At 38.0% G+C, this 14,330-nt stretch overlaps 1 protein-coding gene across 1 annotated transcript in view; it reads left to right on the top strand.

The window, feature by feature from the left end:
- Nucleotides 1–13,830, top strand: part of Usp10 (ubiquitin specific protease 10) — a 45,657-nt gene extending 31,827 nt beyond the window's left edge. Inside the window, exons 9-10 of the mRNA XM_053789228.2 lie at nt 7,511–7,637; nt 10,096–13,830. Coding sequence (XP_053645203.1) covers nt 7,511–7,637; nt 10,096–10,376 — 408 coding nt within the window. The 3' untranslated portion in view covers nt 10,377–13,830. The remainder of the gene's footprint in view (nt 1–7,510; nt 7,638–10,095) is intronic.
- The last annotated feature ends 500 nt before the right edge of the window (nt 13,831–14,330 follow it).

Raw genomic sequence — 14,330 nt, 5'->3', positions numbered from 1 at the left:
GTAAACACCTGATCTACACATCTCCTACCCACTCTGAAACCTCCTTGCTCATCCGCAATCCTACATTCTGTCTTACCTCTAATTCTTTCAATTATGACCCTACCGTACACTTTTCCTGGTATACTCAGTAAGCTTATTCCTCTATAATTTTTACAGTCTCTTTTGTCCCCTTTCCCTTTATATAAAGGGACTATGCATGCTCTCCGCCAATCCCTAGGTACCTTCCCATCTTTCATACATTTATTAAACAAAAGTACCAACCACTCCAACACTATATCCCCCCCTGCTTTTAACATTCCTGTCATGATCCCATCAGTTCCAGCTGCTTTACCTCCTTTCATTCTACGTAATGCCTCACGTACCTCCCCCACACTTACATTCTGCTCTTCTTCACTCCTAAAAGATGGTATACCTCCCTGGCCAGTGCATGAAATTACCGCCTCCCTTTCTTCCTCAACATTTAAAAGTTCCTCAAAATATTCTCGCCATCTACCTAATACCTCCCTCTCCCCATCTACTAACTCCCCTACTCTGTTTTTAACTGACAAATCCATACGTTCCCTAGTCTTTCTTAACTTGTTTAACTCACTCCAAAATTTTTTCTTATTTTCATTAAAATTTCTTGACAGTGCCTCTCCCATTCTATCATCTGCTCTCCTTTTGCTCTCTCTCACCACTCTCTTTACCTTTCTTTTACTCTCCATGTACTCTATCTTCTTATAACGCTTCTGCTTTGTAAAAACCTGTCATAAGCTACCTTTTTCTCTTTTATCACACCCTTTACTTCATCATTCCACCAATCACTCCTCTTCTATCCCCCCCCCCCCACTACTCATCTTTGTACTAGCCCACCTTTCTGCCAATAGTCGCTTATATCTCACCAGAACTTCCTCCTCCCTTAGTTTATAGACTTTCACTTCCCTCCTACTTGTTGTTGCCACCTTCCTCTTGTCCCATCTACCTCTTACTCTAACTGTAGCTACAACTAAAAATGATCCGATATATCAGTTGCCCCTTTATAAACATGTACATCCTGGAGCCTACCCATCAACCTTTTATCCACCAATACATAATCTAACAAGCTACTTTCATTATGTGATACATCATACCTTGTATATTTATTTATCCTCTTTTTCATAAAATATGTATTACTTATTACCAAATCTCTTTCTACACATAGCTCAATTAAAGGCTCCCCATTTACATTTACCCCTAGCACCCCAAATTTACCTACTACTCCCTCCACAACATTTTTACCCACTTTAGCATTGAAATCCCCAACCACAAGTACTCTCACACTTGGTTCAAAACTTCCCACACATTCACTCATCATTTTCCAAAATCTATCTATCTCTCCTCTACACTTCTCTTTTCTCCAGGTGCATATATGCTTACTATAACCCACTTTTCACATCCAACCTTTATTTTACTCCACATAATCCTTGAATTAATACATTTATAGTCCCTCTTTTTCCTGCCATATCTTATCCTTCAACATTATTGCTACTCCTTCTTTAGCTCTAACTATTTGAAACCCCTGATCTAATCCCATTTATTCCTCTCCACTGAAACTCTCCCACCCCTTTCAGCTTTGTTTCACTTAAAGCCAGGATGTCCAGCTTCTTCTCATTCATAACATTCATAATCATCTCTTTCTTATCATTTGCACAACATCCACGCACATTCAGACTTCCCACTTTGACAATTTTCTTCTTCTTATTCTTTTTAGTAATTTTTTTTTTTTTTTTTCAACAAGTCGGTCGTCTCCCACCGAGGCAGGGTGACCCAAAAAAAAGAAAGAAAATCCCCAAAAAGAAAATACTTTCATCATCATTCAACACTTTCACCACACTCACACATTATCACTGCTTTTGCAGAGGTGCTCAGAATACAATAGCTTAGAAGCATATACGTATAGAGATACACAACATATCCCTCCAAACTGCCAATATCCCAAACCCCTCCTTTAAAGTGCAGGCATTGTACTTCCCATTTCCAGGACTCAAGTCCGACTATATGAAAATAACCGGTTTCCCTGAATCCCTTCACTAAATATTACCCTGCTCACACTCCAACAGATCTTTACAGTAATCTTTACAGGAAAAGGGGTTACTAGCCCATTGTTCCCGGCATTTTAGTTGACTTTTACAACACACATGGCTTACGGAGGAAAGATTCTTATTCCACTTCCCCATGGTACAAAAGATTTAAGAGATACATTGTTGAGATAAAGGTGGTATATACGGTACATGTTGTTATGTGTGTATCACCGATTATAAGGTGAAAATCTCATCCAGCTCCTCAGAGCTGGGGCGTGTGCCCAAAATACAGCAGACATTGCCCCTTTGAACAGCCGCACTGAGCCGCTGGAACAGAAAAATAGCTGCCCTGGGATCCCTATGATTTTTTTTCTTTTAACACTGGCTGTCTCCTACCGAGTTAGGGTGACCCAAAAAAGAAATACCTTCACCATCATTCACTTGTTATCTGGTTGCAGAAGTAGGTCACAGAGGAGTTAAAGATTTTATGGTGCATAAATGTCTTTCACACAATGTTCATGTTATTTCCATTATATATATTGTGGAACCCCGAATATCAACCTTAATCCGTTCCAGGTCGGCCTAAAATTTAATGTAAATACAATTAATCTGTTCCAGACACCCAAAAATATTAACAAAAACTACATTTTTTAAAGATTAATTATAGTTTTACATACACAAAACAATGAGAACTAAATAAAATAAAAAAAAATGAACATTTAAATCACTATTACATATCTTTATTGAAGACTCTTGTTGGCTTATGGGAGAGAGGGAGGACTGACTATTGTTTGGAAGGGGAATCCCCCTCCATAAGGACTTTGCCTCCCTTCTATACTCCCTGTTTCTCTGGTACACTCCCTACATGACTGCTACACCCTGCCGGCCTGCTACACTCCCTACATGACTGCTACACCCTGTCCTCCTGCTACACTCCCTGCCTCCCTTCCACACTCCTTGTTTCCCTGCTACACTCCCTTCCTCTCTCCACATATTCTATTGGCCCCATGGTGGCTTATTTCACAGTTACATTTAATAAACAAGCACAAAAACCAATGGATTTTAAGGAAATGTATGGATGAATGTGCGGAGTATATGCTCATTCACCCAGTGACAGAGAGACTGACTCACTTGCAAGTGGTGTCCTGGTGGAAGGCGGGCTGACGTGTATAATACGGACGATTTACGAGGCACCAGCCGAAATAGAGCAAAATTAACGCCCAAAAACCGGCCTAAATACGAATTGACTGATAAATTTACGCAGCGGCCGATGTTCAGGGTTCGACTGTAATATACAGTGGACCCCCGGTTAACGATATTTTTTCTCTCCAGAAGTATGTTCAGGCGCCAGTACTGATCGAATTTGTTCCCATAAGGAATATTGTGAAGTAGATTAGTCCATTTCAGACCCCCAAACATACACGTACAAACACACTTACATAAATACACTTACATAATTGGTCGCATTCGGAGGTAATCGTTATGCGGGGGTCCGCTGTATATATACATGTGTATATTTTTTTTTTTTTTTCAACAAGTCGGCCGTCTCCCACCGAGGCAGGGTGACCCAAAAAAGAAAGAAAACAATTTTCTTCTTATTCTTTTTAGTAATCTTTACAGGAAAAGGGGTTACTAGCCCATTGTTCCCGGCATTTTAGTTGACTTTTACAACACGCATGGCTTACGGAGGAAAGATTCTTATTCCACTTCCCCATGGATATAAAAGGAAAAGTAATAAGACCAAGAACTATTAAGATAAAATCAAAGAAAACTCAGATGAGTGTGTATAAATAAATGTGTACATGTATGTGTAGTGTGACCTAAGTGTAAGTAGAAGTAGCAAGACATGCCTGTAATCTTGCATATTTATGAGACAGACAAAAGACATCAGCAATCCTACCATCATGTAAAACAATCACAGGCTTTCGTTTTACACTCACTTGGCAGGACGGTAGTACCTCCCTGGATGGTTGCTGTCTACCAACCTACTACCTACCACATGTGTGTGTGTGTGTGTGTGTATATATATATATATATATATATATATATATATATATATATATATAAGTTAGGAGGAGGTGCGGGATTACCAAAACTGTTGTCCAGAGGGCTGAGGAAGGGTTGTTGAGGTGGTTCGGACATGTAGAGAGAATGGAGCGAAACAGAATAACTTCAAGAGTGTATCAGTCTGTAGTGGAAGGAAGGCGGGGTAGGGGTCGGCCTAGGAAGGGTTGGAGGGAGGGGGTAAAGGAGGTTTTGTGTGCGAGGGGCTTGGACTTCCAGCAGGCATGCGTGAGCGTGTTTGATAGGAGTGAATGGAGACAAATGGTTTTTAATACTTGACGTGCTGTTGGAGTGTGAGCAAAGTAACATTTATGAAGGGATTCAGGGAAACCGGCAGGCCGGACTTGAGTCCTGGAGATGGGAAGTACAGTGCCTGCACTCTGAAGGAGGGGTGTTAATGTTGCAGTTTAAAAACTGTAGTGTAAAGCACCCTTCTGGCAAGAGAGTGATGGAGTGAATGATGGTGAAAGTTTTTCTTTTTCGGGCCACCCTGCCTTGGTGGGAATCGGCCAGTGTGATAATAAAAAAAAATAATAATATATATATATATATATATATATATATATATATATATATATATATATATCCTAGGTAGTAGGTTGGTAGACAGCAACCGCCCAGGGAGGTACTACCGTCCTGCCAAGTGAGTGTAAAACGTAAGCCTGTAATTGTTTTACACGATGGTAGGATTGCTGGTGTTTTTTCTGTCTCATAAATATGCAAGGTTTCAGGTACGTCTTGCTACTTCTGCTTACACTTAGGTCACACTACACATACATGTACAAGCATATGTATACACACCCCTCTGGGTTTTCTTCTATTTTCTTACTAGCTCTTGTTCTTGTTTATTTCCTCTTATCTCCATGGGGAAGTGGAACAGAATTCTTCCTCCGTAAGCTATGTGTGTTGTAAGAGGCGACTAAAATGCCAGGAGCAAGGGGCTAGTAACCCCTTCTCCTGTATATATTACTAAATGTGAAAGGAGAAACTTTTGTTTTTCCTTTTGGGCCACCCCGCCTCGGTGGGATACGGCTGGTGTGTTGAAAGAAAGAAAGAATATATATCTTTCTTTCTTTCTTTCAACACACCGGCCGTATCCCACCGAGGCGGGGTGGCCCAAAAGGAAAAACGAAAGTTTCTCCTTTTACATTTAGTAATATATACAGGAGAAGAGGTTACTAGCCCCTTGCTCCCGGCATTTTAGTCGCCTCTTACAACACGCATGGCTTACGGAGGAAGAATTCTGTTCCACTTCCCCATGGAGATAAGAGGAAATAAACAAGAATAAGAACTAGAAAGAAAATAGAAGAAAACCCAGAGGGGTGTGTATATATGTGCTTGTACATGTATGTGTAGTGGGACCTAAGTGTAAGTAGAAGTAGCAAGACGTACCTGAAAACTTGCATGTTCATGAGACAGAAAAAAGGACGCCAGCAATCCTACCATCATGTAAAACAATTACAGGCTTTCGTTTTACACTCACTTGGCAGGACGGTAGTACCTCCCTGGGCGGTTGCTGTCTACCAACCTACTACCTAATAAGAATATATATATATATATATATATCTTTCTTTCAACACACCGGCCGTATCCCACCGAGGCGGGGTGGCCCAAAAGGAAAAACGAAAGTTTCTCCTTTTACATTTAGTAATATATACAGGAGAAGAGGTTACTAGCCCCTTGCTCCCGGCATTTTAGTCGCCTCTTACAACACGCATGGCTTACGGAGGAAGAATTCTGTTCCACTTCCCCATGGAGATAAGAGGAAATAAACAAGAATAAGAACTAGAAAGAAAATAGAAGAAAACCCAGAGGGGTGTGTATATATGTGCTTGTACATGTATGTGTAGTGGGACCTAAGTGTAAGTAGAAGTAGCAAGACGTACCTGAAAACTTGCATGTTCATGAGACAGAAAAAAGGACACCAGCAATCCTACCATCATGTAAAACAATTACAGGCTTTCGTTTTACACTCACTTGGCAGGACGGTAGTACCTCCCTGGGCGGTTGCTGTCTACCAACCTACTACCTAGGATATATATATTCTTTCTTTCTTTCAACACACCGGCCGTATCCCACCGAGGCGGGGTGGCCCAAAAGGAAAAACGAAAGTTTCTCCTTTTACATTTAGTAATATATACAGGAGAAGAGGTTACTAGCCCCTTGCTCCCGGCATTTTAGTCGCCTCTTACAACACGCATGGCTTACGGAGGAAGAATTCTGTTCCACTTCCCCATGGAGATAAGAGGAAATAAACAAGAATAAGAACTAGAAAGAAAATAGAAGAAAACCCAGAGGGGTGTGTATATATGTGCTTGTACATGTATGTGTAGTGTGACCTAAGTGTAAGTAGAAGTAGCAAGACGTACCTGAAATCTTGCATGTTCATGAGACAGAAAAAAGGACACCAGCAATCCTACCATCATGTAAAACAATTACAGGCTTTCGTTTTACACTCACTTGGCAGGACGGTAGTACCTCCCTGGGCGGTTGCTGTCTACCAACCTACTACCTAGGATATATATATATATATATATATTATTGGACCCTCGAATTTCATCAACCCTTTTCTGTTTGTCAAACTATAGTTATTCTCTATAAAATGTATTTTTTTTTTTAATATTTCCCATAAGAAATAATGTAACTCCAATTAGTCCATTCCAGACACCCAAAAATATTAAAAAAAAGAAAAAAAATACATTCTATAGAGTATAACTATAGTTTTACATAGGGAAAAGGGATGATGAAATTCAAGGGTCAATTCCCCCCCCCCCCCACCCCCCCGTCCTCCTTTCTCTCTTGCTCGCTCTCTGGGATGTGTAGGTCAAGTGTTTATATTGAAGCACATAAGTGAACAATATTTAGATTAAGGTAAGAATTTTTTTTATTGCATTTATGAATTTAGTAAAGGCATTTGATAGGGTGGATAGCAGAGCAATGTGATAGGTTACTTTAAGCAGTAAAGAGCTTTTCTATGAATTTGAAGCGTAAGTTAGGGTATGTAGGAGAGAGGGAGATTGTTTTCTAGTAAAAGTAGTCCTTAGGAATGTGTGAAGTCACCAATGGTTGTTTAACATATTTAGGGAGGGGGTTGTAAAAGAAGCAAACTCTAGGATGTTAGGGAGAGATGTGGGATTGAAAAATAGTAATATGGTACGAACTGAGTGAAATCACAGTTTCTTTTTGCTGATTACACAGTTCACTTGGAAGATTCGGAGGAGAAATTTATGAGAGTATAAAAATAGACATTGAGAGATTGGATAAAAGATTGTAGGGAGGGAGGGAGTATGAGAGATGACATGAACCATAGAAATAATGTCCAAGCCTGTATCACTCAAAACTTTCCTTTACAGTTAATGCTTAAGCAAATTTTAGTGTAAATAACTATTTTTATCTTGAATTTTTAGGTGTTGCTGGAGCATTTACCCAATGTGCTGATTCTCCAACTAAAGCGGTTTATTTATGATGTAGACGGTGGTCTTCAAAAAGTGATGAAGAAAGTGAATTTTCCAATTGATCTGGAAATCACAAAAGGTATGTTACTTTACTTGGGAAAACTATGCTTAAGCATTATCATACAATTGATTATCCCTCTTGGATTATGGGAGTTGGATTTGAGCAACTTTTATAATTAGGACTTTTTACACATGATAGTTTTGGAAGTGTAATATATTTATCATTGAAAAACTGGGACATTTTTTTAATATAAATTGCATAGGGTTGATGTACAAATTCTGTATAAGAATATTTATCAGCTATTCAGAATAATCAATAGTCACACCTCATTAATCTGAGATTCATACCACTGAGAGCATCCTTTCTAGGCAGTTATTTGGGCCCAGAAATATTTTGATAAATTACCCACATGCAGAAAATTTTTGTAAACTGAAATGTACAACCAAGAGACAGTGCTACTCCACAGCACATTCTTTGCTCCTGTTGATTTTTGGCCCCTAAATTGTGTTACAGTGGACTTTGTGTATAAGAGGAGGGTTAACAAAATTGCCCTAAATTGAATAATGATTTATAATTATATTTTTAAATTAACACATCTGTTGTTTCCCACCAAGGCAGAGTGGCCTGAAAGAGAAAAACTATCATCATTTACTCCATCACTGTCTTCCCAGAGGCATGCTTACACTACAGTTATAAAACTACAACATTAACACCCCTCCTTCAGAGTGCTGGCACTGCACTTCCCATCTCTAGGAATCAAGTCCAGCCTGCCGGTTTCCCTGAATCCCTTCATAAATGTTACCTTGCTTACGCTCCAACAGCACATCAAGTCCTAAAAACCATTCATCTCTATTCACTCCTATCTAACAAGCTCGCTCATGCTTGCTGGAAGTCCAAGCCCCTCACACACAGAACCTCCTTTACCCCTTCCCTCCAACCTTTCCTAAGCAGACCCCTACCCTGCCTTCCCTCCACTACAGATTTGTACACTCGAAGTCATTCTATTTTGTTCCATCCTTTCTACATGTCCAAACCATCTCAGTAACCCCTCCATAGCCCTCTGGATAATAGTTTAGGTAATCCCACACCACCACCTAATCTCCAAACTACGGATTCTCTGCATTATATTCACACCACACAGTGCCCTCAGACATGACATCTCCACTACCTCCGGGCTTTTCCTTGTTGCAACATTCACAACCCATGCCTCACACCCATACAGGAGTATTGGTATAACTATACTCTCATACATTCCCCTCTTTGCTTTCATGGATAAAGTTCTTTGTCTCCAAGGACTCCTCAGTGCACCACTCACCTTTTTCCCCTCGTCAATTCTTTGATTCACCTCATCCTTCATAGACCCATCTACTGACAAGTCTACTCCCATATATCTGAACACATTCACCTTCTCCATACTCTCTCCCTCCAATCTGATATCCAATCTTCTCTTACCTAATTTTTTGTTATCCTCATCACCTTACTCTTTCCTATATACACTTTTAATTTCTTTCTTTTACATACTCTGCCAAACTCATCAACCAACCTCTGCAACTTCTCTTCAGAATCTCCCAAAAGTACAGTGTCATTAGCAAAGAGCAACTGTAACAACTCCCACTTTGTTAGATACTTTATCTTTTAACCCCACACCACTTGCCAACACCTGAGCATTTACTTCTCTTACCACTCCATCTATAAATATATTGGACAACCATGGTGACATCACATATCCCTGTCTAAGGCCTACTTTTACTGGGAAATAATCTCTCTCTCACCTATGTACTCTAACCTGAGCCTCACTATCCTCGTAAAAACTTTTCACCACTTTCAATAACCTACCTTCTATTCCATACATTTGCAAAATCTGCCACATTGCACCCCTATCCACCCTATCATATGCCTTTTCCAAATCCATAAATGCCACAAATACTTACCTCTTTACCCTTTTAAGATTTTTTTTTTATTATTAACACATTGGCCGATTCCCACCAAGGCAGGGTGGCCCAAAAAAGAAAAGCTTTCATCATCATTCACTCCATCACTGTCTTGCGAGAGGGGTGCTTAATACTACAGTTTATAAAACTGCAACATTAACACCCCTCCTTCAGAGTGTAGACCCTGTACTTCCCATTTCCAAGACTCAAGTCCAGCCTGCCGTTTTCTTTGAATCCCTTCATAAATGTTACTTTGCTCACACTCCAACAACACGTCAAGTATTAAAAACCATTTGTCTCCATTCACTCATGTCAAATACGCTCATGCATGCTTGCTGGAAGTCCAAGCCCCTCGCACACAAAACCACCTTGATACCCCTCAGTTCAACCTTTCTTAGGCTGATCCCTACCCCGCCTTCCCGCCACTACAGATTTATACACTCTCGAAGTCATTCTGAAGGTAAAGATTCTTGGTCCACTTAATGATTCTCTGGAGAGAGAATAATTTATTGTATGTATATAAACAGGTAATATGTAATGAACATACTTAAGGTATTTTATTTAACTGTTTCTCATGAATTCTTGGCATATTCTTGTTCCTACAGAATTGATGTCGTCAAACAGTCGTGGAAAATTTTCCCATCTTCAGAGGAAATATAAACTGCTTGCAGTTGTATATCATGATGGGAAGGAGGCAAATAAAGGCCATTACGTAGCTGATATATATCATGGAGGTTACAACTGTTGGTTAAGGTATGATGACAGCTGTGTGAAAGTTGTCCAAGACACTAATGTAATTCGACATGTCCCTCCTAGAGTCCCATATCTCCTCTTTTATCGCCGTGGAGATACTGTGGTCGGACTCTCTACTAAAGCAAAATCATGAACTGTCTAATTTAATGGTTGAAAAATTAATGGATTATGGTAAATAATCCATGAAAACTGTAGATTTATATTCTCATAGCATGAGCATCGATAATTATATTTTGGATGCATTGGAGTAAAGAGATTGGTTGTTATGGACCAGGGCACTGATTTAGTTTACTGTGTATCTAAGTGAAGTGTTGAGTACAATATTTCCATAACTTTGCAAATTTTGATCAGTAGCCAAATTTAACTCATCCTAATAATGAATATGAAAATGAGAAATCATACTTAGTTTTAGAGAGCAAATATAGCAGAAAAGGAACTGTAAATTTATAATTGACCTTGTTAGTTCTATTACAAGCATATTGGTTAATATATGTACATGTTTAGTGTTGTGAAAGAGCTTTAAATATAGATCTCACTGCTGAAACTGCTAACAGAACGTAAAGTGCAACTTGCTGCAAGTGAAGTGAAATACACATGGAAAAGAAATTATTTTTGTGGTGACCAGAAAAAAGAAACCTTTGTGTACTTACTGTGAAAGACTTGTTACTTTTAAATTCCTAACTGGAAATAAAGTAAAACATACTTTCTAGTGGAAAGTGTCGAAATTGTGGAGTTTTGAGCTTTGGTGTAATTTTAAGACGTACTGTCTGTAATCTTTGAAGTGTTTTTCAAGTGATGTGAATCCAAATATTGACATTAGTGTATGTACTATAGTGAACCCATTGTGCCCATTCTCCACCCCCCTCACTTTTTTTTAGCTTATCTGCACTAATTAGCATAAACTTCAGCATTTTGGATATAATGTTCTATCCATGTAGGCTGATAATGGTTGTTAGTATTATCCCATGGTTGAACATTAAAACTTAGTGACGGATAACAGTCCAGCTCAAGCTACAGTGAGTGGGAGTAAATATCAAACAAATTATTAAATGCTTTTTATACTCAAACTACCCAGTTTTTCTGGTTGATAAAGATTTAATTATTGGCATTCGTATGTTGAACACAGGAAGCCTTCGGCTTGTCTAGATCTCTTTAGCCGAGGTAAGGCTTTATCCACAGTTACATAGCTAGTTGCTGTCCAGATACTGGTGCTGCCATCTAGACTGGCATGTTTTATTTTTGGTCTGATCCATTAACAGACAATTTCATGGTATTGGTCAATGAAGTGAAATAACAAACTTATTTTTTTTTTTTTTTTTTTTTTTTTTTTTTTTTTTGTGTGTGTGTGTGTGTGCGTGCGTGCGTGCATGTGTGTGTGTGTGTGTACAGTAGTTTGATAAGTAATTTTAGTAATGCTTGGATACATTTCAGACCAGATTATTAAATTGTCATAGTCAATTTTAAATTAATTTTGTGATGTTTCTGAGTGCAGTATGATCATACTAGTGATTTTGCAATTAAGCAGCTTTTGTGAAATGAGACAGTAATAGGCATTTTATATATGATTTTTCAATGTAAAGAGTACTCCAACAATTTCAAACATTAAAATCAAATTGACATACAATTACCCCAAGAAAAATATGGTATTTTACACTATTAACTATATACAGTTCTGTATATATTAGATGTAGTTTTGTTATTGATAAGGCTGACTCATTTGCTTAGATTATTTTCAGTCTGAATATGTTATCAGCCATAGTTTATGAAGTCCATAATTGTTCACGTACATAAAATATATGGATGAAAACATTTGAGATATAAATATACCAGTATAGGCTATGTACTCGAAGGATAGGGTAGTTGCTTTATACCAGAGAATCATCAAAGACTTTCATAATTATTACCTTAAATAAATGTGAATTTTAAATTTGCTTACAAATAACTGACTTCAGTTACATTTACATTGGCTGTGTAATGTGCAAGGTAATTGATAAAGCCTGATAACTTGAGCCAACATTGTACCTTTGTTTTTCAAGAAATATGAAAAATACCATCTACTCAGTATAGTGATACTGTAACATAATTCTACTGGATTGCCAAGTAGAAGTTTTGTGATTATTTCTTGTATTACATAGACAACTTTGGATATTTTGGACTTAATTTTAATTTGACTTCTAAAAGGCTTCCATTGTGAAAATGGATGTAAGTATTTGGGTTACCTGACAATGCTTGGGGTTGCAGCCCTGGGGCACACTCCAGTACCAGACCAGTCTCCCTGGTTGTTGAACTGATCACCCAGGCTGCTTATGTTATTAGCCTTGTGCAGTCCAAGACAGCCTGGCTGATCAGTAACTTAGTTCTCTCTTGAAGACACCTAGGGGAGGAGGGTCTGTTCATGAATAATTCATCTTGTGTGAAGGATGTTAAAAGAGTCTGTCTACTTTTACAGTTGGTAGTTTTGAGAAGAGATACATCAGTCACGACTGCCTTTATACTGATAAAATTTTTAATGTATAATTATGAAATCAAAGTAGTGTTCAGCACAGTTATATAAAAATTTCATGTCCTGGAATCAGGCATAAAAGACTTCATATTGTATAAACATTTGCTCTTTTTTTTTTTTTTTGGGGGGGGGGGGTAATAAATGTTAAACCAAGGTAAAAATCCACTGTTCAGATTGTTAAATGTGCTATGTTTTGATTTCCCTTGAAAATCTAGTCTACTTTTAAATTTTTTTCAAATTTTTGTTTTGGGTTTATTGTTGGGTTAATATTTAAAAAGACAAGAAAAGTAATTTTTGTTTACAAGTTGTATAAAGGTCATTCCTGGTAAGTAATGACAGTTTTACGTTCTAAGCTTAAACAGTGTTAATTTTGCTGAAGAGCATAGTTTTATATGTTGTAATTTAATGTATTCTGTGACGATTTTTGGAGTTTGAGAGCTTCCACATTGTTACATATGGAAGTCTGTAAGGGTAAACTACTGTACTGCTATTTTTTTAAGAAAGCATTAGACTTCTGAGTCAATTAGTGAATTCTTACATTGCTGGAAACAGTAGTTTTCATTCTATTACATTATGTTCATGTAATATTAGACAAAGAATATACATACCAGTCTTGTCCTGTGTGATATATATCATAATGTGAAAACCACGTGAAAATAAATGTTAGTTCTATAGTATAAGTGTTCATTACGCTTTGATCCATGGTAAAAGGTGTGTGTGTGACTGTGTATATTCCTGAGAGAATAGAATGTGCTGTATGTGGCCGCTGCCTTAATGACATGGTGACTGTGGTTCTTGGTTGAAAAAATCCATATTGCTTTTTATAAATCAGTATATAGTTCATGATGATTAGGATTTATATTCACACATGGGTTGTGTAACTGGTAAATTGATAACAGGATCTTAATCCTTGATTTAAGATGAGGTAAGTATTTTATAAATACGGAAAGGGATCGTAATGTAAACTTGTACAGTACTTAAAAGAATTTGAGTATTTCAGCATTTTTTTTTTTATGAGACCTGGTAGGTTTAGCACTTCTTTTTTATTATAATAATAATAATTTACGAGACCAGTGCTTGATAAGATAGCTTTTTATTTTCCATCAAAGCTTTAAATTTCCCAGGACCAAATCATTATCATATCCTAATATACTGCACAATGTACATGATTATTAACCCTTAAACTGTGCCTGGCGGGGAACCTGGACACCTTGTTGGTGTTCTTTATGATAGTGCAGTGTGCAAAATAACATGGAATAAGTAGTAAACAGGGAGTAAGGGGCTAGTAACCCTCCTTCTCCTGTATACATTACATACTAAAGTTATGGAGAGAGATACTTTTTTTTTTTTTTCTTTTTAGGCCACCCAGCCTTGGTGGGATATGGTTGGTTTGTTGAAAGAAGCAGTAGTAGTAGTAGTAAACAGAATGAAGTGCACATCTTACAGTATAGTACTTGGGCCTAATGACATTAGTTGACAAATCTACATATAGCATACAATTAAGTAAACCTATTCAGTGGACTGCTATATGGAGTGGATGGCCAGTAGCAGTGGTTCTGCTCTTCTTGTCATCAATTGCCTGTT

This window comes from Cherax quadricarinatus, chromosome 44, assembly GCF_038502225.1.
Source record: "Cherax quadricarinatus isolate ZL_2023a chromosome 44, ASM3850222v1, whole genome shotgun sequence".
In the NCBI taxonomy this organism is placed as follows: domain Eukaryota; kingdom Metazoa; phylum Arthropoda; class Malacostraca; order Decapoda; family Parastacidae; genus Cherax; species Cherax quadricarinatus.
Note: the sequence above shows the minus strand (reverse complement) of the source record. Positions and strands in the feature narration are given on the sequence as shown.